At 36.0% G+C, this 24332-nt stretch overlaps 3 protein-coding genes across 10 annotated transcripts; 2 read left to right on the top strand and 1 right to left on the bottom strand.

Moving 5' to 3' along the window:
* The first annotated feature begins 6407 nt into the window (after positions 1-6407).
* Positions 6408-12366, top strand: LOC100782498 (GBF-interacting protein 1). 5 transcript variants are annotated; one of them, XM_041010002.1, is made up of 11 exons: positions 6408-6833; positions 7101-7144; positions 7491-7617; positions 7753-7876; positions 8525-8772; positions 8893-9072; positions 9249-9525; positions 9612-9903; positions 10320-10466; positions 11031-11492; positions 11806-12366. In XM_041010002.1, exons 1-11 carry the CDS (start codon positions 6638-6640, stop codon positions 12106-12108), a joined length of 2400 nt encoding a protein of 799 aa, XP_040865936.1. In that variant the 5' UTR covers positions 6408-6637; the 3' UTR covers positions 12109-12366. The 5 variants fall into 5 exon arrangements, with proteins under 5 accessions (XP_040865936.1, XP_040865935.1, XP_040865934.1 ...); XM_041010001.1 differs by having other exon boundaries at positions 10317-10466; XM_041010000.1 differs by having other exon boundaries at positions 8525-9048; positions 10317-10466.
* Positions 12367-13035: 669 nt separating this feature from the next.
* Positions 13036-19766, top strand: LOC100796976 (uncharacterized). Of its 3 annotated transcripts, none has more exons than XM_006597584.4 (8): positions 13036-13703; positions 14463-15303; positions 16202-16390; positions 16474-16565; positions 17090-17149; positions 17238-17307; positions 18920-19123; positions 19256-19766. In XM_006597584.4, exons 2-8 carry the CDS (start codon positions 14638-14640, stop codon positions 19640-19642), a joined length of 1668 nt encoding a protein of 555 aa, XP_006597647.1. In that variant the 5' UTR covers positions 13036-13703; positions 14463-14637; the 3' UTR covers positions 19643-19766. The 3 variants fall into 3 exon arrangements, with proteins under 3 accessions (XP_006597647.1, XP_006597648.1, XP_003546236.1); XM_006597585.4 differs by lacking the exon at positions 13036-13703 and adding an exon at positions 13727-13900; XM_003546188.5 differs by lacking the exon at positions 13036-13703 and having other exon boundaries at positions 13727-15303.
* A 1133-nt stretch (positions 19767-20899) lies between these two features.
* Positions 20900-23516, bottom strand: COPZ2 (nonclathrin coat protein zeta2-COP). 2 transcript variants are annotated; one of them, NM_001249972.2, is made up of 6 exons: positions 23375-23449; positions 22817-22976; positions 22482-22629; positions 22294-22371; positions 21345-21429; positions 20900-21241 (listed from the first exon to the last, which is right to left on the bottom strand). In NM_001249972.2, the coding sequence occupies exons 1-6, from the start codon at positions 23381-23383 to the stop codon at positions 21182-21184; spliced, it is 540 nt and encodes a 179-aa protein (NP_001236901.1). In that variant the 5' UTR covers positions 23384-23449; the 3' UTR covers positions 20900-21181. The 2 variants fall into 2 exon arrangements, with proteins under 2 accessions (NP_001236901.1, XP_025981381.1); XM_026125596.2 differs by having other exon boundaries at positions 20907-21241; positions 22482-22626; positions 23375-23516.
* Between the last annotated feature and the right edge of the window lie 816 nt (positions 23517-24332).

Raw genomic sequence — 24332 nt, 5'->3', positions numbered from 1 at the left:
TGATAATATTGTAGAAGGTTTGATAAAAATTTTAAAACACGTTATAATACCAAACAATATTAAGTAAATGATAAATATTATCATAAAGTGCATCTATACGCTTTTTGAGTGACTTAAAATCATCCATAATTAAATCAAAACTAATACTTGCAACAATGATCTCTTTCATTGTGAACTATCATGCTATCATCTAACAATTCAACTTTCATCTTGTTTCTTAATCTAGTCTTGATAATTTTCATTATTGAAAAAGATTATTCGGTTATAGCTGTAGAAACTGGAAGCGTTATGAAAGGCGAAGTAATATGTTAATCAAATAGTAAACTTGTAACTTTTTTGTTGCTACCAAACATGTATAGAATTTTATAATAGTTTACAAATTCATCAATTTTGTTGCTACCAAACATGTATAGAATTTTATAATAGTTTACAAATAGTAAACTTGTAACCTTTTTGTTGCTCACAAGGATGCACAAGAGACCAACATACTGAGAGGACTATGCTTGACTTCACCCTCTTAGAAGAGACCCTCGCCTGACAAGCACTATCGTGCATTCCACTTTTCTATTATTAGCAATTTTGTTAGCTGACATTCTGTTATTGCTATCATTTTTGTTAGAGGTCATAAGTGTCAAATCATCAGTGTAGATCACTATAAATATACCATTTCAATGAAATAAAGGCAAGGAGAAATTTGCGTAAAACTTACTTGTTAGTTTTCTCTAGTAGCTTAGACACTTATCATACCAATTTGGTCCAACTTGCCCTGTCGCTTCCATCATGCCTGAACACAATACTAGGCAAGCTACCATGAAGCGACTCGAAGAGGTTGTGCTCCGCCTTACCCAAGGCTAGCAATCCCTCGTTCAGAACCACGCCTCACTAGCCCAAGCCTAGTCTACCATGGATTCTAAGATTGACTCGATCCTTGAGCGTCTTGCACACCTCACCCTTCCACCTCCTTCCCCCAAAGAATTCGCCACCTCCATCACTACCCTCTTCTCCATTTCCTTGCCCACATATGAAGTTGGATGTCCCGTGCCTCGACAGTCAAGACCCACTGGGGTGAATTTTTAAAATCACCCAGTTTTTCAACTATCAGTATGTGCTTGACAACAAGCGTGATGGTGGCGTCCTTCTACATGGAAGGTCCAGCTCTCTGTTGGTACCAATGGATGAGCCGCAATAGACTTCTAACATCGTGGCTAGTAATGTTATAGGCCCTTAAAGCCAGATTTGCCCCGTCCTTCTATGATGACCCCACGACACGTTATTCAAGCTACAACAGAAGGGAACAATCAATAATTACCTTTCAGAATTAGAGCGATTGGCTAATTGAATGATCGAACTTGCTCACCCCTTTCTCCTAGGTTGCTTCATCTCAGGCCTTATTCCAAAACTCCACCGTGAAGTTTAGGCGCTGCAACCACTGTCGTTGCCACAAGTCATCGCCCTAGCCAAGCTACAGGAGGATAAACTCCATGACAACCGGCGTCTTCCTCGATTCTTATCCCCACTTCCATCGGCTATTTCACAGTCCCCTTCTGCCACGAGCGTTCCACCACCACCTAAATTGTCAGTGAAATGACTCTCATCGGAGGAGCTGGCTAGTTGCAGTGACCACAACCTTTGTTATCACTGTGATGACAAGTGGGTGGTGGGCCACCATTGCAAACTCCGTCTCCACCTTCTCATTGCGGAAGACAACTCCGACCCCCCATCGACGTCAAACTCACTAGACCCCGAGTCTAGTTTGCCTTCTCCCTTGATCTTCGACACTCCGCAACTGAGCCTTAATGCTTTATCGGGCCTGCCTGCCCCCGCAACCTTTCGAATTTATAAATCCCTCAACCATCACCAAGTTATAATACTGGTAGATGACCGGAGTACCCATAACTTTGTGTAAGCTTGAGTGGCATAATTCCTCGCTTTGCCCACCATCGCAATCAACCCACTCCAAGTTATGGTTGGCGATGGCGGCACTCTCCTTTGCCATAAGGTCTGCCCTAAAACTCCACTCACGATCCAGGGTCACTTATTTAGGTCAAATCTTTTTGTTTTAGGCCTTAGTGGTGCGAACATAGTCCTAAGAGTCCAATGGCTACAAGAGTTGGGCCTTATTCTTACTGATTACACCTCTCGTACCATGAATTTTTCTATGTTGGACCCCCAACTCCAATTAACAGCAGACATGCCTCTCCAACCCGCATCGGCCTCAACCTACCAGGTTCGCTGTTTGGTACAAACACAGGGCGTATCCGCCCTCTTCCAGCTTACCTGACTACCTGACCCAGTCCAGCTCACCTCACCCTTAATCCCACCTGAAACACCACCACCTCTCATACATCTCCTTTCCTGTTACGACCATCTTTTCTGGGAACCCACTGAATTACCACTAACCTGGCCAATATCCCACCATATCCACTTACAGTCTAACTCACAACCCGTAAACATTCGTCCATATCGTTATCCCCATAGTTAGAAAGCTGAGCTCTAGCGTCAGGTTGCAAACATGTTGCAAATAAGCTTAATTCAATTGAGCTGCAATTCATTCTATTCGCTTGTGCTATTGGTAAAGAAAAAGGACAACAACTGGAGGTGTCGCGTGGATTACAGAGCTTTAAACGCGATCACTATTAAGGATTGGTTTCCCATGCCCACTATCGATGAGCTATTGGATGAATTGGCCAACGCATCCTACTTCTCGAAATTGGATCTCCGACAATGGTTCCATCAAATCCCTGTGGTCGTCGCTGACATGCCCAAAATTGCTTTTCGCACCCACCAGGGACATTATGAGTACAATGTAATGTCATTTGGTCTTTGGAACGCTTTGGTGACATTCTAAGCCACCATGAACGAATTGCTTAATCCATTTCTTCGCAAATTTGTTGTGATTTTCTTTGATTACATCCTCGTATATAGTCTTTCACTAGATGCACACCTTGGTCACTTGCAGAAGGTATTGACAGTGTTAGCCCATAACAAGTTTCATTTATACAAGCACAAGTGCCTCTTTGCCAAAGACGAATTACAGTACCTGGGCCACGTGGTTTCAACGACAAGCGTAGCACCAGACCCCACTCAGATTAACGCCATGATGGATTGGCCCATTCTTCTTTCAACTACTGATTTACGAGGTTTTTTTTGGGTTTTACTGGGTTCTACAGGCGCTTCATCCGCAATTACGCATCCATTGCTAGGCCACTACCTAAACTGTTGAGGAAGGACCAATTTCACTGGTCTGATGACGCTCAACAGGCGTTCCTCCAACTTAAAAAAATGATGATGCTGGCCCTAGTTATGGTACCTCCTAATTTCACTTTGCCATATTCATCCTCAAAATCGATGCTTTCGACACCTCAATGGGAGTTGTGCTCCAACAACAATTCCACCCCTATCGCCTTCTTCAATAAGGTTTTTTGTCCATGATTGCAACATGCCTCAACATATATCAGAGAATTACGTGCCATTACATCGGCGGTTCGCAAATGGCGGCATTATCTTCTAGGGTATTGCTTCATCATCATCATTGACCACCAAAGCCTCAAAGACCTCATGTCTCAAGTGATTCAAACTCCGAAGTAGCAACACTATCTCTCGAAGCTTCTAGGTTTCAATTACTCAATCCAATACAGGTCTGGTTCTGGTAACGTGGCAGCAGACGCATTATCGCACATTTTCATCAATGACGATCAACATTATTCTTTGTCCATGCCCAAATTTGAATTCCTGGAACAATTACGCCACTCTCTCCAGGAAACCTCAGAGTTCTGTAAGTTCTCGTGACATGTTTAAGATAATCTAGAGGGTCACTCGGACTTCTCCGTCAGTCGTGGTTTGGTTTTCCATAAGCAGAAAATTTAGTTTTCGGCATCACACTCATTCATTCCCCTGCTCCTCACAGAGTTTCACTCAACACCATCGGACGACCATCTGGGCTTTGTTAAGACTCTGCTACATCCCTTTTCCATTTGTTTATAGTGTTATTGTAAAGAATCTTTGTCTTATTTTCCACATTTTTATCTGTTGATATATAGATATATATAATATATATCTATCATTTTTCTAATTTTCTGCCATTTTTTTTAGTTTCCTATACTATAATATAGAATAGAATATGAAAAAGAAAAAAAAGATTCTAAAGAAATATAACTAATATTCTTTAGAATAATAAAAAAGAATATTAAATTCAAATAAATTATAGATAGAAAAAAGACTTAAAAAGGAGGATTTGAAATGCGAGATCTAAAAACATATCTTTCCGTGGCACCAGTAGTAAGTACTCTATGGTTCGGGGCTTTGGCGGGTCTCTTGATAGAGATCAATCGTTTTTTTCCAGATGCATTGATATTCCCTTTTTTTTCATTCTAGTTATTGACACGGAAAGGGGTGAAGAAGATTATAGATCCAATTAAGTATTAAATATATGTAATTAATATGTAATTAATCTCTTCCCCGGATACGTGAAAATTTCTTTTGGGCATCCATGCAAAGTGACGTTCGTAACTTCATCTCTTAATGTCTTGTCTGTCAACAGGTAAAGTACAAGACTACTAAGCCCGTTGACCTCCTCCAACCTCTTCCCATTCCTTGCATTATTTGGGAGGACTTATTAATGGATTTATCATCGGCCTTCCACCATCACATGGACTTTCCGTCATCCTCGTAGTGGTTGACTGCTTCATAAAAGGGGCTCATTTTGGGGCTTTACCATCATCATACACGACCCACAAGGTCGTTCTGCTATTCATTGACATCGTTTGCAAGTTTCATGGCTTCCTAAACAACATCATGTTCGATCGTGACCCAGTATTCATCAACAGCTTTTGGCGAGAATTATTTCGTATTTACAGAACCAAATTGTGCATAAGTACTTCATACCACCGCAAAATAGACAACCAAACTAAAGTGCTCAACGTGGTCCTCGAATAATATCTCAGAGCTTTCATTCATGATAAAGCATCCTAGTGGTTGTCCTTTCTATCACTTAAAGAGTGGTCCTACAACACGACTATCCATTCTGCCACCGGTGTGCCACCATTTGAGGCCATTTATGGTAAGGCTCCCCCTTCACTTCCTCATTACTTGGGGACAAGGTTGCTTTCCTAGGGGAGGGTATTGATAACAATAACAACCTAGACAACAACATGCCCACAAAGGATGCACAAAGAGACCAACATACCTACATGACTACGCTTGACTTCACCCTCTCAGAAGAGACCCTTGCCCGACAAGCACTATATGCATTTCACTTTTCTGTGTTATTAGCAATTCTGTTAGCCGACATTCTGTTATCATCATCCTTTCTGTTAGAGGCTATAAGTGTCAAATCATCACTGGAGATGGTTATAGATATACCATTTCAATGAAATAAAGGAAAGGAGAAATCTGTGTAAAACTTGTTAGTTTTCCTCGCTTAGACACTTATCATACCATAAGGCTTAGATTTAACAACTTCATGCGGTTTGATAATTTTGATATGGGGTTGGAAAAGTCCAGAGACACTGAGAAGCTTATTATGGAAGATGGGGTTGGAATCTAGAATTAATAACCGTCGATGCTTTGGCAAAGGAAGCCTTGAATATGGATGAACAGTTCAGTGTGTTTCAGGAACCTCCCAAATTTATTTATAATTTTCTGTCTTCTAATGTAAACTCCATTGCTTTATCTTGTTAGTTGGGCTTTGGCCCTTTGTCCAGCAAAAAAAACTAAAGTGTAGCGTATAATTCTTTATAAAGAGTTAATACTGCAGTGGTAAAAAATTAAATTATCAAATTTATGAAAAAAACTTAAAGTGATAAAATTTGGATGATAAAAATTGGATAGTCAAAAATTAAAATTAAACCTAAAAAATATATTGAACCTATAGGACGTGATATGATATAGGATAAGATAATCATATCTTATTAGTGTAACAATTACGATAAGATATGATAATTGTTTATTTTATTACATCATGGCTACCAAATAATGTATAAGTTATTGGTTACAGGTATAACATAAGCTGGATTAAAAAAACAAGTATAACATCAAAATTAGAATAAAATGAAATGTTTTTTTTTTAAAACATCAAAATTAGAACGTGGTTAACTAATGTTTTTATTTATTTATTTATAAGATCATGTGGAATTAAGGTTTAAATTTTTGTTGAAATATATAAATTTAATATTTGATTGATTATAAGTTACGTAATTGATTAGAAATTATTACATAATTTAAAAATTATATGATTTTTCACATGATATGTAATTATGATTTTTAATTTATTAAAAAAATTAATAATGTATTTGATAAAAATTGATTGATATTAAATAGTCTTGAATGATATAATAATTTCTTGCAATCTTATCCTAACTATTTTCCAAAGAGGATATTTATTTAGTTCAGAAAAAAAAAACAAGAAAGAAAACGCTTTAAAAGAAATAAAAATTAAAATAATAATAAAAAAATTGTAGACGCAGAGAGAAAAGGAGTGGGGGGGAGAGCAAGAAGGGGTTTCGCTTTTTGGTTGCAAACTGTAGAGCGAGAGGAGCGTTCGAGTGAGCGAGAGAGGTTTTCTTCTTTCCGGTTGTTGTCGCGGCGGAACCCTAGCTAGTCCGGTGGTGCGAGAAAAAGTGTGTGAGAGAGAAAGACGATGAGTGGGAAGGGCGGTGGCAGCCACAACAATGGCGGCGGCAAGGCGCTGTCGGCGACGATTCCGGCGTCATCGCGGAAGATGGTTCAGAGCTTGAAGGAGATTGTCTCCAATTTCCCCGATCACGAGATCTACGCCACGCTCAAAGACTGTAACATGGACCCTAACGAAGCTGTTAGTCGTCTCCTCTCACAAGGTTTCCCTGCCCCCCTCTCTCTATTTCAATCTCTCTTTGTTTTCTGTTTCGAGGTTTTAGATGCTTTTCTTTCACTTGAACGAAACGCAAAATACCTTTGTTCTATGTTTCGAGGCTATTGCTTTGCTCGCTTGCGCATTATGCGAAAGTGAGAAATAACTGAGCGAGAATAATCCGCGTGTTTTTGTTTTTGGCTGTGGAGTGTGATTTTGTGGCGCAGGGTGCTGTAATAGATGTTATCTAATGTTAGGTTTGTTAATTGTGTAGATCCTTTTCATGAGGTGAAGAGCAAGCGAGAAAAGAAAAAAGAGGTGCACGCTTCTTTTTGTTTTTGTTTGTTTCAGCTATTCAGAATTGGTTTTGTGTTATCTTGAAAAAAAGAATTGATTTTATGCTTGATAATGTAATCAAATAATCAATTTTGTTTCTTCTTCCCTGAGTGTGTTCTACTGCTATGTCATGTGGCTTGTGCGTAGGTTTATAAGTTGACAGTAGGTTAATCTGTGTGCTAAATTTGTAGGTGGATATGATGAGTTGGTTTGACACTTCGACTTGAGCATTTGTTTCTGCTAACTGTCCCTACACTTATTTTGTTTTTGATATTTTGTTTGAGTTTGTCTGTGTTATTTTTACCTGTTCTTGCCCTTGTTGGTTCAGATTAAGGACCCTACAGATTCCAGGTCTCGTGGGAGTGGGACAAACAACACATCTAGTCGTGGTGGTGGTAGGGCTGGCACAGATCGTTATGGTGGACGTGGTGGTGCCAACCAATTCGGCAGCAGTGGTATGTGGATGATGGGTGTTGAACTGATAAATTGCGCTGGACTGTATATTTAATGAAACTTATAGTATCTGTCACTATTATTGTTGTTGTTATTATAATGATTATTTAAATTTCTGCCCTGTTTTGGGAGGCCAGATTATGGTCTGCAGGGGAAGCCTGTATACAAGAAGGAAAATGGGGCACCCACTTTTGGAGGGTCCACATCTTCTGCACCTAGTGTGCTGGGAAATAATACGAACACGAGACTGCCATCCTACAGGTTTATTTTCCTTCATGTATAAACACACAATAAAATTTACATGATTGGAGTGGGAAAGATGTATCACAATGTTTAAAGGGATTCTTATAGTTATGATACATTTGCAAATTTGGCCTAGTTATAAGATGAAATTGAAAACCAAGCCTGACCATCTACTGAGGTTAATACAAAAGGGAAAATCCTTCAATTTATTTTGAAAAGAAGTAGGCTGTCTTGGCATCCATCCCTTACAATCTATTTTGTGTATCAATTTAATATTTTTCTCAAACAGTAGATGATTATGTGCCAATTATTCTCTGGATACTTTATGTACATTGATCTTTCTGTGCTGAGTATTATGAACAGTGAGTATTTTGGTTTTGGAATGAAATTGGTTGAAAATGGACTGTTAGTAGTTTTTATATGATGTTTTTTGCAACTTCTATTTGTAACATTTAACTATATAGAGAATATATTACATATGTAGTCCTAAAGTATTTGACTATTTTGTTATGTGGCTATTCCTCTTTTATCTATCTTTAGTAGCATAAAATATTGTCTTTTTTGATTGTGCCTACAAGCACTTGGATACAGAATCGTGTTATTGTTGCGTGGCTAGGGTGCAGTTCCCACTTCTCATGCCTCATTTTATGTTCAAAATTGTTGCAGTGATTCTGTGGTTACTGAAAAAACATATGCATTTGGCATCGGTGATGGACCATCTTCATCATCACAACGTGCTGGACTGCAATCTGCATGGACAGGGAATACAGGTCAAGTATCAATGGCCGACATTGTCAAGATGGGTAGGCCACAGGCCAGGCCATCCATGCATAACTCTTCCATCCAGAGTTGTAATCATCAGAATGTCTTCATGCCTCCAGCAGCTTCAGATAACAATTTGCATTCATTGCAAGGTTATGCTTCCAAAGTTTCAGAAACAAATACTAATCAAGGCCATGTCATTAGCGACAATGTTCCACAGAATGATGAATGGCCTTGTATTGAGAACCAACATGATGTTATAGTATATGCAGATGTGGATGCCCATGCAAATTCTGAGTACTATGCAAACTCATCAAGCTTTGCTGAAGCTGATTGGCAGCAGAAAACTCACTTGGATGAACATGTAGCTGAAGATGGTTCTGTTGAGAATGCAGACAATGTTGAATCTGCTTCTATATCTGCTAAAAGTACGTCAGAGGATAACACAGGAGGTACATCTTTTTTATGGTGTACATAGACATAATATTCCTACCAATCTCAGTATCTAACAGACATCTTTTTTTATGATAATGACATTGGCAACTGGGATGCTTTATGCCTACTGTTCATAATTTTATCTTGGACATGCGCCTGGTTATAGTCTTAATTCTTAATTTCTTCCTTTCAGCTGAAGATGATGTTTCATCAGTGGCTGCAAACATAGAGCAGCTAAATATACAGAGAGATGATCAGGGGACAGAACAAGAACATGAGAATCCTTCTGTAGTAATTCCAAATCACCTACTACTCCATACTCCAGAATGCATGAATCTGAGCTTTGGAAGTTTTGGATCTGGAAACCCCCTTTCTGGATCTGGGTCATTTACATCTAGGCCTTTGAAAAGTAGCTTGGAGGATACATCTGGTGCAACAGATGTTTCAACAATTGAGAACTCAGACACTAGGTATGTTGCTTATATAATAGTATACTTTGTCCTAACTTGCAATATCATAATTATTCTTAGTTTCCTTAAAGATATCTTTCTTGCAGAAATCCTGACTATTACGGGGATGAGCATCTTTCTACTACTGCTACTACTACCTCAGATGGAAATTTAGTTCAAGGAACTGGTGTAAGTGCTGGGACCTATGAACATACTTCCATTTCACAACAAGAGGCTTTAAAACCGGACCCCCCTGAAATTGCTCAGGAAAATCAGTATTCATTTACATCCCAGTCTCATGGATTTAATTATGAAAATGCCCAACAACCGGAGGTCACATTTCCTCTTTCACAGACCAGCTCACAGATGCAGAATCTTGCTCCCTTCTCTGGTGTAATGGTAATTCATGTTTTATGGCTTGGTCATATTTTAGATCTTTAGTGAATAAGTTTAGAATGACTTACTGCCTGTTTTTATTAGATATTTCATGGCCGGAAATATGAAAATCTCGTGTTCAGAAGCAATTTTTTGAAGTAGAAATTTGTTCCTTCAGCAAAACAGCTGATTGCAAGAATGTGCACCTATAAAACAAACCAAGCCTCATTAGATGTTTCTGAACACTTGTTTTTGTTTGTTTGAAGGAATACATTACTATAGTTAAATTGCCCCCTCCCCCCTAAAACTGCATTATGTGAATCATCTGTAGTTTTAATATTTGATATTGCTTTAGTTTCTGTCTTATATCTTGCAATTCTATCTAGCAATCCTGCCATGTAGATCTAAATTTTACTGTCATTCCGTCAATATTTTAGCAGGTGCATACAAATTCTTTGCCCAGTGCTCTGTTGTCATTGCCAGTTCAAACAGCAAGAGAAGATATTCCATACTTACCCTTCCCTGCAACACAATCGATGCCTACAAAATATAGTAACATTGGTAGTTCCACCATAACCGTGTCAGAGGTGCACTTCTGCTCTAATAAGCTTATTTAAGTTTCTCTATATAATGAGATGTTAAGTTGTTTAAATGAAATGTTATGGATGACATAGTATTTTGAATTTTATATCATTCTTAGCCTAAGAAGTGCAATAGTGGAATTAAGAAATCTGGTTTATAGTATATTGAAGTGCTGTGGTGGTATTCCAATAAATTATTTATAATGTAATATTCATTAGCTGTATCACAAATTTCACCTAGCTATGAATATGGTGTAATATATATATATATATTAAATGCCAACTGTATTTGCTACTTTATACATTAGTTAAAGCTGACTTACATCTGGTTAATCAACTCAAATCAGATGATTGTGTTGGTTTTCCTATATTGCTGGTCAAATTGATTGGTTTCGTATTAACAGAAATGTTTTTAGAGCTGGTAGTGGGTGTATTCTGGATTTAAATTATTTGCTAATGATTAGATTTGCAGGTTTAATTGTTGCATCCATATTTTGAAATTGTTGTTATAGGATAGGAAGATATTTTTTTTTGGAATTCAGTTTGATTGTTTCTCTTGTCAATTTGCAGGCTCTAAGAGCTAGTGGCATTACTACACCTCAACCTAATGCACAAACCCTGTCTGGTGCAGGTGTTGCCACTGGACCTGCACTTCCTCAGCACCTTGCTGTGCATCCCTACTCCCAACCTACTCTTCCTCTGGGGCATTTTGCTAACATGATTAGCTATCCATTCTTGCCTCAGAGCTATACCTATATGCCATCAGCTTTTCAGCAGACTTTTGCTGGAAATAACACATATCCCCAATCTCTGGCAGCAGTGCTTCCACAGTATAAAAATAATGTTTCTGCCAGCAGTTTGCCTCAGTCTGCTGCTATTCCTCCTGGATATGGCTTTGGCAGTTCAACAAGCATTCCTGGAGGAAATTTTTCTCTGAATCCACCTGCTGCTCCTACTGGGACAACCATTGGATATGAGGATCTTATAAACTCCCAGTTTAAGGACAATAATCATATGATGTCACTACAGCAGGTACAAAGATCTTGATTTTTAAACTATTTACATTTAACTGGTTTTGTTTTCCTGTTACGATTCTTCTCTTAAAAGTTGCCAATTTGGAAATATCATATGATGATTCAAGTTGAAATGTGATCTGTTAAACTTTCTTTTATTTATTCTTGTTTACAAACCTCAAGTTCACTTTGTTACTATTATGTAACTCTGAATTGTCAGTTTTGGGGGAGGTGGGGTTGAGGAAAGAATATAACATGGAACCTTGTTTACTTTTTTTCTAATGCTGCTTATATGTAAAGCTGAAATGGTTTTATTTGGTGTTTTCTTCTAGAACGAGAATTCTCCCATGTGGGTTCAGGGCCCTGGCTCTCGAACAATGTCTGCAGTTCCTCCCAGCAACTATTATAATTTGCAGGGACAGAATCAACAACAACCAGGTGGATTTCGGCAAAGGCAGCAACAGCAGCAACAGCCTTCACAGCATTTTGGACCCCTTGGGTACCCTAATTTCTACCAATCTCAGACTGGCATTTCGCTGGAACATCAGCCACAAAATCCTCGGGAAGCATCCTTGGGTGGTCCGCAAAGCCAACCATCCAAGCAGTCCCAACAAATATGGCAAAACAGCTACTAATCTTAATCATCTCCCGGTTTTTCAGGGTATTTATGTGAGTTTGAAAGTGGCTAATCAGAGGCATTTACGGTCTAGTAAAAATCATTGTTTGGTCTCTAGAGACCTTGAGCCCATTGCCACGAGGTTGTATTCTACATAATTATGTTGGTCATGTTTAACGTAGGTACTAAGTGTGCTAATTTGGTTTACTCGGTACGTTTTTTGTTTTGTTTTCTAATATTTTCATCCTGATCATAGTGGAAGATCTCTTTTGGGTAACATTCTCACCTGTTATAACTGGTTGCGCTCAATTGTGCTGTGATATACACATTAGAAAGTTCTCCTGAACAATCATGCACGAACAATCATGCACTAAACCTGATTGTAGGGGGTGAGCATCGGTTGGATTCAGCTAAAACATTCAGAATTAACAAATCAAACAAGTAATAATTTAACGACATCATGCATCATTCATTGGGTTGTGGTAGCATCGGGTGCGTATGTGGGTTAATATTTAAGTCCATGTCGGCGGTAGAGTTTGACAATGTTTTTCAACTAAAAAAACACTTTTGATAACTCATCAGTTAGTTACATTGCAAAAATTTCAGTGGTTATTGGCCTCCCGTTCAAAAACTATAACAAAGCATTTCTATAATTTCATTTTAAAGCAATGACATCTTAATGCGTGTTCGTTGTGTTTTTGAATGTGCATTTGCACGACACTGCTCTGGTTCTCTATATTTGATAAATATAAATTTGATTTTTTAAATCGAAAAAAGTGCTTTAAAGCATAAAAATTAAGTATGAAGTTTTAATTTTTGTAATATATAATTAATAAAATTATGATTACAATATTCTTTTATTGCTTACTCATCAGCACATAATGCTTTTCTGATTTAACAAACATTTTTAAAATTGTTAAAACATAAATATTAATATTTTTTGTATTTAATATAGTAAATTGGATAATATTGACAATGCTCAAGTAAATAAAACATAAAGTAATAAATTGGATACAACTACAAGTCTACAACTAACTTCACTAGGTTGAAAATATATGCGGTCATTGTAGAAACAAAAAAGAATAGGTAGAGTGTTCAGTTTCTGACTTTATGTCCCTCTCTCAGCATAGAATAGACAAATGAAGTCCGACTAAATTAAATGCATCCAATCAAGTGACTTTGGACATGAAACCTCAAAAAAGTTAAAAAAAAAACAAAGGAAGAAGAATAGATGCTCCAATTCAAATGATCTGCTTATAATTGGTATAATTGGTTGGAGAGTCGTAAATTATTGTAAATTTTCTGAAATTATCTTCGATTCCTCCTATTAAAAAAAAAAAAAAGAATAGATGCTTGAGCACTTAACAAGTTAAATTAGAGTCAAATAAAGCAACAAAGTGCTTCGATTGATTCTATAACGTGAAAATAACGAATTTATGAGTAGTAGTAGATAGTGTAGTGTGTTTGTTTATATATCGCAATTCGCACATCATTGTCAGGGTATCGATTCGCTCGGGTTGTGCGCGGGCTGCGTGTTTTTTCTTTTATTAATTTATTAATATAAGGATTGGATTTGGGATTGAAGTTGAAAGACACCACTCTCCTCTGCCTCTGGTAATTTCCTTTTTATTCCTCAAATTGTTTCTTATTTACGGTTTCCTTGTTCAGTTTCTTTGGTTGTTATATACATAAAATTTTATTTGTTGTTTGAGTTTTGATTTGAACTATATTTTTTTTCCAATGCTTAAGCACGGTTGGTTTCACAATGCAAATGATTACTAAGTATTCAATTCTTTTAGGATCGGTGAATGGTAATGATATCAATGTCCGAGTCTTCTGAAATCTGAATTAATAGAATTTAGTTGTGGTCTTTATGATATTAATAAACCTGCTATGCGCTTTTATATATGCACCTTAGATATACATGCTGCTGAATTGAATTCTAACTTGGAAAGTATCCGAGTGATAACTGACATCTTGCATCGTTACAATTATGCTTATTGTTGAGTTCTTAGAGCCATTAGGAACACTGGAAAAAAAAACCCAGTGAGCCAACCTCATTTGAAGGCTTGTTATAATTATTCATCACCCAAACTTGTTTTCTCTTTTAAACAAGAAAATAGATTGCATGACAGGTTTATTGCTTTTGATGCGGTTTGATGATTGATTGGTTAGATTTAGACCATTATTGAAAGACTTTCTTTCATAATCTCTTACTTTAACTAACTACCACAGCAAAATGAATGAACAGTGAGGTTTAAATTATTTTCATTCACCTTTTCTGCCTTTTTTTTTTTTTAATCTTTTTTATTTCAGTAAGAATATCTGTACTGTCCTATTGTAAGATTAATACCTTTTCCCTTCAAATTGTAGCATTGATTTGTGATAACAGATAAGTCAGGGAAGGTTGATGTTGATTGTCAAATCGTGTCCTGAAATCCGTAGTTTTTCAAATGCCATAGCAGTGTAGCTTTCCTCATATAAGAGTGGCTTTTCTGGTGAAGAGCTAACTTAAAAGCCCTATGTTGGCTTCATTAAGAGCAGAAAAATGAGTGATACAGAAGGTAAATCACATTCCTCGGGAATCACGAGGAAACTAGATAGCCATAAAACTTATCACGGTAGAGATCCCAATCACGGAAATAACCTTTGGAAAGATGGACTTATTTGTGCTTTTGAATACATTAAAGGACAAAACAGATCGGTTAAATCGAGCTCCTCATCAAAGATCACAGACAGACTACATGTTAATGGCCAACATTCAAAGATGCATGTCCCTTCAGATGACAAAAAGAAGCTCTCAGATCCTTCATCTGTAAATGTCTCAAGGGACAGTTTGTTTGGTGGCTCAGATGACGACAAGGAGGGCCAGGCCCATAAGGCTGGGCAATCTAAAAAGTATGAGGGAGGTCATTGGGTACCAATTGGATGGGCAAGAATTTCAGAACTTGTCCAAGCAGTTCAGGTTGATGCTGACTGGTCTTCTCATCAATTGGAATTTGAGGATTCTGAAGATGATTTTACAGTAGCAGATTTGGCAGCTCCTTATTGGGAGCATCCGGCTGGGCCTATATGGTGGTGCCATGTTTTTGCAGGTCACCCCACTGTTGAGGCTTGGCTCAGCAATGCTCAATGGCTACACCCTGCTGTTAGTTTAGCCTTGAGAGACGAAAGTAGGCTTATAAGTGAGCGAATGAAACACCTTCTCTATGAGGTACGTTGCATTTTAAACTATTGTTATTGTCAGTCTTAAGTCTTAACAAATATTATCATTTGGCAATCTAGATTTGGATATATGTTTGCTAAAACACATTTACATGCACCACATCAAGCATACATATGAGAGTGTGTGTATATGCAATAAGATTTTAAATTAAAATTTTCAATTGTATTATGTTTTTGTTGATGGCATAAATGCTTGTAGGATTGTGGCTTCTTTGTGATGTATTCACCCTGATGATAAGCAACTAAAAAAGCAAGTGACTTTTTGGATTTTTCTTCTCTTCCTTAGTTTGCTGGTCTTAAGAGAAAAACATCTATAGGTTTGGAATTTAACAGATTTGGATTCGAGTTTTCTAGGATAAATTAAGCGTGGAAGGAAAACCAATGGAAATTGGATTTCAGTTGATGGGTTTTAGTACAAACTAGAACAAAGTCCGTGTGGGCAGCACAACAGAGACCAACAAATCTCAAGTTGTTGTCGTTAGTTTTTCAGGAAAATCATTAAGAAATCATTGAGTGGGAAAACACAGCATCAAGAGCTTGACACCTAGCACTAAGTTGGATAATTTTAATATAGCAAGAAACTTTTCGGGATGTGATATGGTGATTTTTTGAGGAGAAAAATAAATTAAGAAGACAAAAAAAATATGAGAAAAATACAAAAATAAACCTAGGATTCCTTAGGAATTAAACCTTGGGCTTGTTTGAGTTAGTGCCACACAACCAGTAGATAGCAGTTCATCTGAAAGAAAGCAATACAGCTATTTAAGTAGACATCCAATGACTTGTACCGCCTCCCAAAGAAAAGAAAACCTTCAATGACATACCCCACAATGAATTTTCCTCAGAAACCAATCTAACTCGATATTGATTGGACTTCTTACTTGTAGGTCCCAGTCAGAGTTGCAGGAGGGCTGTTATTTGAGCTCTTGGGACAATCCGCAGGTGATCCTCTTGTTGAAGAAGATGACATTCCAATTGTTCTTAGGTCTTGGCAATCTCAAAACTTCCTTGTAACTGTAATGCATATAAAAGGATCAGTATCAAGGATAAATGTTCTGGGTATAACAGAAGTTCAGGTTGTTCTGTCTCTCTGGCCTCAAGTTACACAATAATATTCTTTTAGAGAGATGTAATTCATTCAGTGCTTCACTATGGTTAGGAGCTTCTTTCTGCTGGAGGGTATAATATGCCGAGAACAGTGCATGAAGTTATAGCACTACTTGCTTGTCGTCTCTCACGGTGGGATGATAGGTAATGACAGCATTTTCCTTCATATTTGATGCTGGTAATAGTTAATTTTGGAAAAGAAATAGTCAAAAGTAGGTTAGGTCTTGCTTCTAGTTATATAACTTCAGAATTTAGATGTCTGAGGGTGAGTTAAGTTTGTAAATATTAAGACATTGCATGTTCTGAAAGAAAAAGCTATCAAGCATATGAAAAATATGATTGACTTTGTTGCTAGAAAATGAAAGGAATATATTTTGTCTATCACTTCTATCTCTGTTATGCACGAAAGACAGGAAAAATGTGGATTGTCAGGTTAGGTTTTGTTAAGTTCTGCTGTTAAATTTTATATTTTAGATTTATTGACTTTTACCACCTCGTACTAGATTATATGGGCATGTTGTTTCCTTAGGAGTGTCCAGTAGATAAGTAGCTTGCGAAGATGGCCAATGTACCTCATGCTTGCAGATCTTTGTACACTTTCTTTTTCAACTGCATTTTATGTAAACTTCAAGTCATGTTCGGATTGACATTTTTATTTAATTTGTCAGGTTATTCCGTAAATCTATATTTGGGGCGGCAGATGAGATTGAATTGAAGTTTATGAACAGGTTCTTAAATGTGCAATCTGTGTAACTTCAAGTCATTCCAGTTTTATAAATTGTCTTGCACTAAGTTGACAGTTTTCCCTTTTATTAGGAGAAACCATGAAGATTTGAATCTTTTCATCTTAATCTTAAATCAAGAAATCAGAAAGTTATCAACACAGGTATATTCATTCTTGCTAAGCAGAAGATATATCTTCAGACAACTTCATGATTTTTTGATTTGGATAGAAATGTGATTATTTTAACTCAGTAATAGGGGTTAAAATGAGGGTTGAGGTTTTCAAATGGTTGGATGTTTGCAGTTTACAGGTTGATCTTTCCGTTGCAGGTTAAGTAGTGCTTGTAACCTATAAAATTATACTTGATATTAGATTATGTAGAGTATACTGGATCTGTATGTCTAAACTAGACGACACTAGGGTATATTTATACTGGTGAATATCGATTACAGCAATAACTGCAAGTACTTATCTCCTGAAAGTTCCGCAATTGGAGAAATAATTTACTTTATCATATATATTAGTACCTAGGTTTTCTATTTTTCTAACAAGGACAATGTTAACAAGTGCTCTTATAGCACTGGTTAAGGAATTAAAAGTTAAAACTCTTCACGGAAACATGTTCCCAACACTCTCCCCCCATGATGATTTCAATGCAATCTCACCGTGATTTCTTGCAAAAACTTTCTATTAATTGATTTCTTGACCAATGCTCGGCACTCATTAGCAGAGTCAGGACCTTTCTAAGAATTATTTTGGAAGAGATTAGGAATCATTTTAGACATTTGAATTTAGTTTTGTCGTTACATCTCTTATATAAAGTGAGCAAGGGAAAGAGAGATGTGAGTTGCAGATCTGTTTGCTGTAGTTGTTAGTAAACTAAATTTTAATTTCCAGAGATGTGCATGTGCAGCTGGTCTAAAGTTATCAAGCTTCAAAAGGCTGGAAATGAACCAAACAAGCTTGAGAGTAGTGTGAAACTTGCCTTGTTAATTAGCCAAATGAACTTAATTCATAGACCAATTAAGCTGAACTCAGGACAAATACTGCTATACTCTTTTGGTTCATGAACTCTCTCTCACACACACTTTGTATATATAGTATTTCATATTTACGATAGTATAATTGATTAGTTAGTTGAATTGAGTCAAGTTTATGAGCTATGGCTTTTGTTCATTTGGTTCATATTGTCTCATTTTTTATGTAATTCAAACTGATAAACTGAGCCAAAGTATTAGAGAAGTTGATTTGAGCCAAATTTGAGCTAAAAAAATGGTTCATATCATACTCAAGTTTAGTTTCATGTGGAACTATTTCTTATATAGCCAAGCTGAACTGAGCCCTTTTCAAACCCGAGCCCACTTGTCTCTGAACTTCATGTAAAACAACTAACATAATACAAACATATGATTTCTTTTAGTTGTCAACAATGTCAATGAAATTTAATAGTGCTTTTTGTTCTACAAACATGGAAAGATACATTTTAATAATAGTGACATTCCATAACATATTTATTTGTGTAATTTTAATCTTTCACTTTTGAAAATAGCTTCGAAAAGCACAAGCAATACCGAAGTGAACCAAATTCTCCACCTTAGATTGATTTTATTTGTGTAATTTTAATCTTTCACTTTTGAAAATAGCTTCGAAAAGCACAAGCAATACCAAAGTGAACCAAATTCTCCACCTTAGATTGATTTTATTTTTTTAATGACAATTCATACTGGCCAAATCCATTATACAGTAGCTTCTTACTACTCTTGCTTCATTGCAGGTTATCAGAGTGAAGTGGTCACTCCATGCAAGAGATGAGATTGTCTTTGAGCTTCTCCAGCATCTAAAAGGAAATGGAGCAAGAACCTTGTTAGAGGGAATAAAAAAGAGCACAAGAGAAATGATTGAGGAGCAAGAAGCTGTTCGTGGCCGCCTGTTTACCATTCAAGATGTTATGCAAAGCACTGTTCGAGCTTGGTTGCAGGTATCAATACTTCAGGACTTTCTTTAGAATGCTTTTTTCTTTTTTACTTTCAGACAGTAGCTAGAACAACTTTATATTGCTCACCCTAGATCAACATGATAATTGTCTTGAATCCGCTGAATCTCTATCCAGGATAGAAGCCTTCGAGTAACCCATAATTTAGCTGTATTTGGTGGTGTTGGCGTTGTCCTCACCATCATTACTGGGTTATTTGGGATCAACGTTGATGGGATACCTGGGGCAGAACAGACACCTTATGCATTTGGTGTTTTCACGGCCATCCTCGTCGTTCTGGGAGTAGTGCTGATAGCAGTTGGCATGGTTTACCTTGGGCTGAAAAACCCCGTTGTTGAGGAACAGGTTGAAGTAAGGAAACTTGAGCTGCAAGAATTGGTGAAGATGTTTCAGCATGAAGCAGAAACTCATGCTCAAATGCGGAAAAATATTTCTCCCAAGAACTTACCTCCTACTGCTGGTGATGCTTTCCGTAGTGATGCGGATTATCTTGTAATACAGTAGAAATACTATCATACTAATACTTTAATTGTCCAAGGATGCTTTAACATCAATTACTTTTGGTGTTAACTGTTGTTCCAAGTCTGAAGTTAAAAGCATGAATTGAAAAAGCATTTCTCTTTGCTTATTCATGAACTTTGGTGAATGTGGATTGTGGAGGAACTCACAACCGTGGTTGGATGGATGGGGGACGTCAGTGATGATAAGCTCATACTTTCTTTTGGACATTCGTAGGCCTCAGTCTCTAACAAAGCCGAAATTCTTCTAGGCTTTGCTCTATACAAGTTCTTCATTGAATAAATTAGAAGTTTTATATGAAATGAATATTTGTATGCCTCGTATGCAAATTGTTCATTTAGCTGAATATTTGTATGCCTTGTATGCAATTGTTCATTTAGCTGAATTTATAAACGTCATGTCAACTTAGTGTATATAGAAGATTTTTTTTTTTTTTTTTTTTTGTAATAACAAAGTGAAAGATGTGATACTACTCATACTGTGATACTACTCATACTAGTGAGACTTTAGACATTCTAGTTCTACTAAGGATTTGTATCGTTTTGCTGCCTTTGTTTTTTTAGTAAAATAAGATTACCTTAGCTTAACATTTGTTGTTCAGTGTAGTAAAGGCATTAAATGGTTTTTTTTTTTTTTTTGAGATATAACCATTTTGAATTATGAGAATATACTCTCTAATAACTCGTAAAGGCATTAAATGGTAAATGGTATTTTTTTTTAGATATAACCATTTTGAATTATGAGAATTACTAAAAATATACTCTCTAATAACACCTCATTAAAATTTATTAAAAACTACACAATCAGAAGAAAAAGTCATTAAATACCAAGAAACCTTAAAAAAAAAAAATTCAATAAATTTTTTTAGTAGTATGTTGCTAACATTTCTTTATAAATATAACTTCCGATAGCTTTTAAATTGAAATAATATTTTTGGTAGGTGAATTGAAATAATAATTTGATTTCTAATTTACATAAAAATAAATAAAAAATCCTTGCCAGTATTTTTTACAAACTTTATTGAGAAATTACATGAAAAAGCTTATATGGAAATTCAGGTCAATAAATTGATTTCAACTCATTATGTTGTTTAATGCATTTTATTTCTCTTCTATACATAATTATAAAAGTTTATTCAAGTGACTGACGATGATTTGGATAGTTCCGTTCATTAATTTAAACTTACATAGAGGGAGAGTTGTATGCTTGCAAAACTCAAAGATGGGGGGGGTAACATAAGAGTTTAGAATTAGTATGCACTAAAATTGATTCCTATGAAATTTTTGGAACATACGGAATATGCCACCATCCTGAAATTTAATAGGTAACTAAAATAACAAATCGCCAGAAGAAAAGTACTGCTAGAATAGCCTGTATTAGCATGTCAATATTAACTTTCACTACGCAAGTAACATCAACATCCAGGTTCGACTTCTCGAGAATGCAATGAGGTTCTTTCTTATAAACGTTTATAGGAAAAACCTAAAGACAAGTTTCCTCCGTCATTGTGAAATGCCATATGAATCATTTAAGAAGGGACCTTGCAAGATGTTCCCTGGCTGTGGCCAATGCTTGACTTAGTGTCTGCAACAGGAATAAATACAGTTATTCCTCAAATAAGTGAATTTATTGTCGATTTTCTTTTTTGGTATTAAAGTGAAGCGTATTAGTGAAGGATGTACTATACCTGTTCGGACAAAGGAGCTCCAGAATCTATACTATTACTAGCAACTTTCCCAGCTATAACATTTGGATCAGTTTCAAGTATGATACTGCACAAAATATGAAGACATGAAGTTTATGTGAAACCGGCGTGGAGTCAAGACAAAGGTAGATAAGATGCAAGAAGAAAAGGAGTAAGTGTTGAGGTGATAATGAGGGAGAAGGCATACAAAAGGAGGAAGATCAGAGGGGTATGCCTTTCCTAGATAAATGTGATTTATGGTATAATTCTACTGACATTCCAGTACTATGGGATCTATAACTACTGAAATCACAGGCAGCTACAGCAACAAGGTACAATAACATTTAAGGATTAGCAACTCAATTAATTGCATCCAAGATTTAAGTCGTGCCTTTTAAGATTAAGCCATGATTTCTGAAACAGTATGTGCCATGTGGTTGGCTTAACAATGAAAAGAACTGAAAAAATAGATGTCATCGTGTGAAAAACTCAGCAGAAACATCATATGTATTCAAATTCTACTCTGGCTGTACACACTGAAAAGGACTTGTGTTGTTGTGCAAGCGACATTTGTTACATCTCATTGATCACAACAGATAAGGGCAATGGAACAGAATTACCCCTGAACTATCAAAAACTGATGTAAGCCCATTAGTTACTTGAGCATTTGAGTGTTTATAGAATTCAAGAGTATCATAAACTTAGAAAGCTCCAAACTCTGGTATTCAAGTACCTTCCTAGCAGAATAACGGTTCAGAGAAGGATTTTGTTTTTATGACAAAAAGTTGTACAATTCCAATAATTTAACTGCAGAAAAGAGTTGATCTCTGATATATCAAATAGCTGCTACAATTTGTATTGGAGGAAGAGGGAAGTGCATGAGAAGATTTAGAGAAGCAAACAAACACACAACTGAAGGAGATAAATTTCATATGAATAGCATATAGCATACCCGCCATCAACAATTTCATCAATGCACAATAGAATGAGATCCAAGTTCTCTAGTGCTTCCTTCTTGTCTACATTGCCTCTGGAGGGGAAAAGGCAGTAAAATCATCAAGGACTACTGTGTTAATAGTGATAGATTGAAAACACCCTTGAACACGAAACATAGATAAATTGTTAATATAAGATTACAACCTGAGCAGAAGGCCCACAGAATCAAAAAATGCCTGCAGAACTGTGGCTAAGATAAGCTCATTTTCATAATCACCACCGGTAACAAAGAAGTGAAGATCTTGGACAAACTTGTAAAGAACAATGTTATTCTCAAACATTGCTATTTCTGCTGTAAAATGAAAAAACCCAAGGAGGCAATAAAAATGAAGTCAACACTCAACATGTTTACAAAATGGGGTCATATACAAATCAGTGATCAGCAATCTATCACAATCACAGACAGAATTTGACCAAACACATCATGAATTATGGCATGGTCAATTGATTATTGACCATATCACAGAAGTTTTACACACCTTCCGTGCGGGCATTGGTTTTCTGAGTCTTGTTGAATACAACTTTCTCAAAATTTTCCTTGGCACTATTTGTCGGCCAGTCTTCAGAGAAGTATTTGACCGCAACACGTTTCCCATCGGAATCCAAAAGAAGGACATTCTTTACAGAAGGGCATGTCTCCTAAGAAAAACACAGGCCACAGGGTACAGGATCAGAACATTCCTTAATTAAAGGCACCTCATGAAGACGTTTCAAAATCTCAGCAAGTCAACTAGCTTCAAAATTATTCCAATTCCATAGAACTAACTACATTCAAATAATAACACCAACAGAGTTCGATTGCAACCTAGTGTTAGATCGGAACAGATAAATAGTTTCACGAATTGGATGATAAAATTCAATTATGAATGCAATGTAATGAAGGGAACACATGCATGCACAAAAAATCATGGATTAGGTATGATATATGATTCTGATCGGAATAATACGCAGAAAAAGAAATGGGGAAAAACAGATCTGGGTTGGTGCGAAGTGAGTTGAAGTACATAATAAGAGGAGAAAGAGAGAAAGAGACTTACATGAGACATGGTAGCGGAACAAAGACAAGCCTCTCACTCAACCAAAATTTTCAACTTCTGTCAACTCAAGCATCCCTTGACTTGAGAATTCGGTTCTATTTTTATTTATTATTTTGTTTTTACCATAGTATTGGTACTAATTATTGTCATAAAATTAAAATTTAAAATTTTAAATCATTTAATTAAGGGACATAAATCACTATAAATTATATTGTTGGTTTGTTATTATTTTTTTTAACTGTTGACTCCAGTGAGAAGAGTTATGTGATTTATATTATAGGAACATCAAGTATTTTGACAATTTTTAAATTAAAATTTAAAGTGTAAGTTAACAAAATGTTTAAACCAGCAATAAATTTATATGTAACTAATTCGTATAAGATTTTTAAAATTAATTTAAAGAGAAAATTTATATACGTGTATATATAACTAATTTATATTTTAAATTTCAGAAAATTAGAAGATAAAGTATCATTTTTACTATAAATGGTAACATTTCTAAATAAATAAATAGTTACTTTTTAGAATGAAACAACTAGTACGTTGTTAGTCTTAAAAAACAGTATGTTTGTTAACTTATTATGAAACATAAATGCGCGAGAAAATGTTTTTGAGGTGTGTGTTAGTGTTAGAGGTAATCTTAATTCATGTTTTTAAAATTGAGCCTGGTAAAGGCAAGCGCTGATTTATAACTTATAACCGTAATTAAATTGTAATTGAATCCAAAAACTTTAAGTTACTTTAATCCAAGTAAAACTAAGTTTGGATTATTTAAGGTTTTATTTTCAAGTTATGTGAATAAGAAAAAATATGTTTAGGAGGAAAAGTTTTATTAAGAGTAATCAATTAAATTTCAGTAAAAATTAATAATCATTAAAATTGGTGTATAATTAAATTTTTCAGTAAAAATTAATAATCATATACTTTTTTGTTATGACATGGTAATCTCAAATTGTAA

The sequence above is a fragment of the Glycine max genome, chromosome 15 (genome assembly GCF_000004515.6).
Source record: "Glycine max cultivar Williams 82 chromosome 15, Glycine_max_v4.0, whole genome shotgun sequence".
Taxonomy (NCBI): Eukaryota; Viridiplantae; Streptophyta; class Magnoliopsida; order Fabales; family Fabaceae; genus Glycine; species Glycine max.
The sequence above is the reverse complement of the archived record's forward strand: the minus strand, read 5'-3'. Positions and strand labels throughout refer to the sequence as shown.

What these genes read in the sequence shown, in the direction of transcription:
- LOC100782498 (XM_014767990.3), top strand. Translation starts at nt 6,638, where the DNA reads ATGAGTGGGAAGGGCGGTGGCAGCCACAACAATGGCGGCGGCAAGGCG. An exon ending in CAACCAATTCGGCAGCAGTG is followed by an intron (nt 7,618 to 7,752) that starts GTATGTGGATGA and finishes TTGGGAGGCCAG; the next exon opens with ATTATGGTCTGCAGGGGAAG. An exon ending in ACGAGACTGCCATCCTACAG is followed by an intron (nt 7,877 to 8,524) that starts GTTTATTTTCCT and finishes AAATTGTTGCAG; the next exon opens with TGATTCTGTGGTTACTGAAA.
- LOC100796976 (XM_006597584.4), top strand. Translation starts at nt 14,638, where the DNA reads ATGAGTGATACAGAAGGTAAATCACATTCCTCGGGAATCACGAGGAAA. An exon ending in TGGGTATAACAGAAGTTCAG is followed by an intron (nt 16,391 to 16,473) that starts GTTGTTCTGTCT and finishes CACTATGGTTAG; the next exon opens with GAGCTTCTTTCTGCTGGAGG. An exon ending in GAATTGAAGTTTATGAACAG is followed by an intron (nt 17,150 to 17,237) that starts GTTCTTAAATGT and finishes CCCTTTTATTAG; the next exon opens with GAGAAACCATGAAGATTTGA.
- COPZ2 (NM_001249972.2), bottom strand. An exon ending in TCTGTGGGCCTTCTGCTCAG is followed by an intron (nt 22,372 to 22,481) that starts GTTGTAATCTTA and finishes TTTCCCCTCCAG; the next exon opens with AGGCAATGTAGACAAGAAGG. An exon ending in GATGAAATTGTTGATGGCGG is followed by an intron (nt 21,430 to 22,293) that starts GTATGCTATATG and finishes TATTTTGTGCAG; the next exon opens with TATCATACTTGAAACTGATC.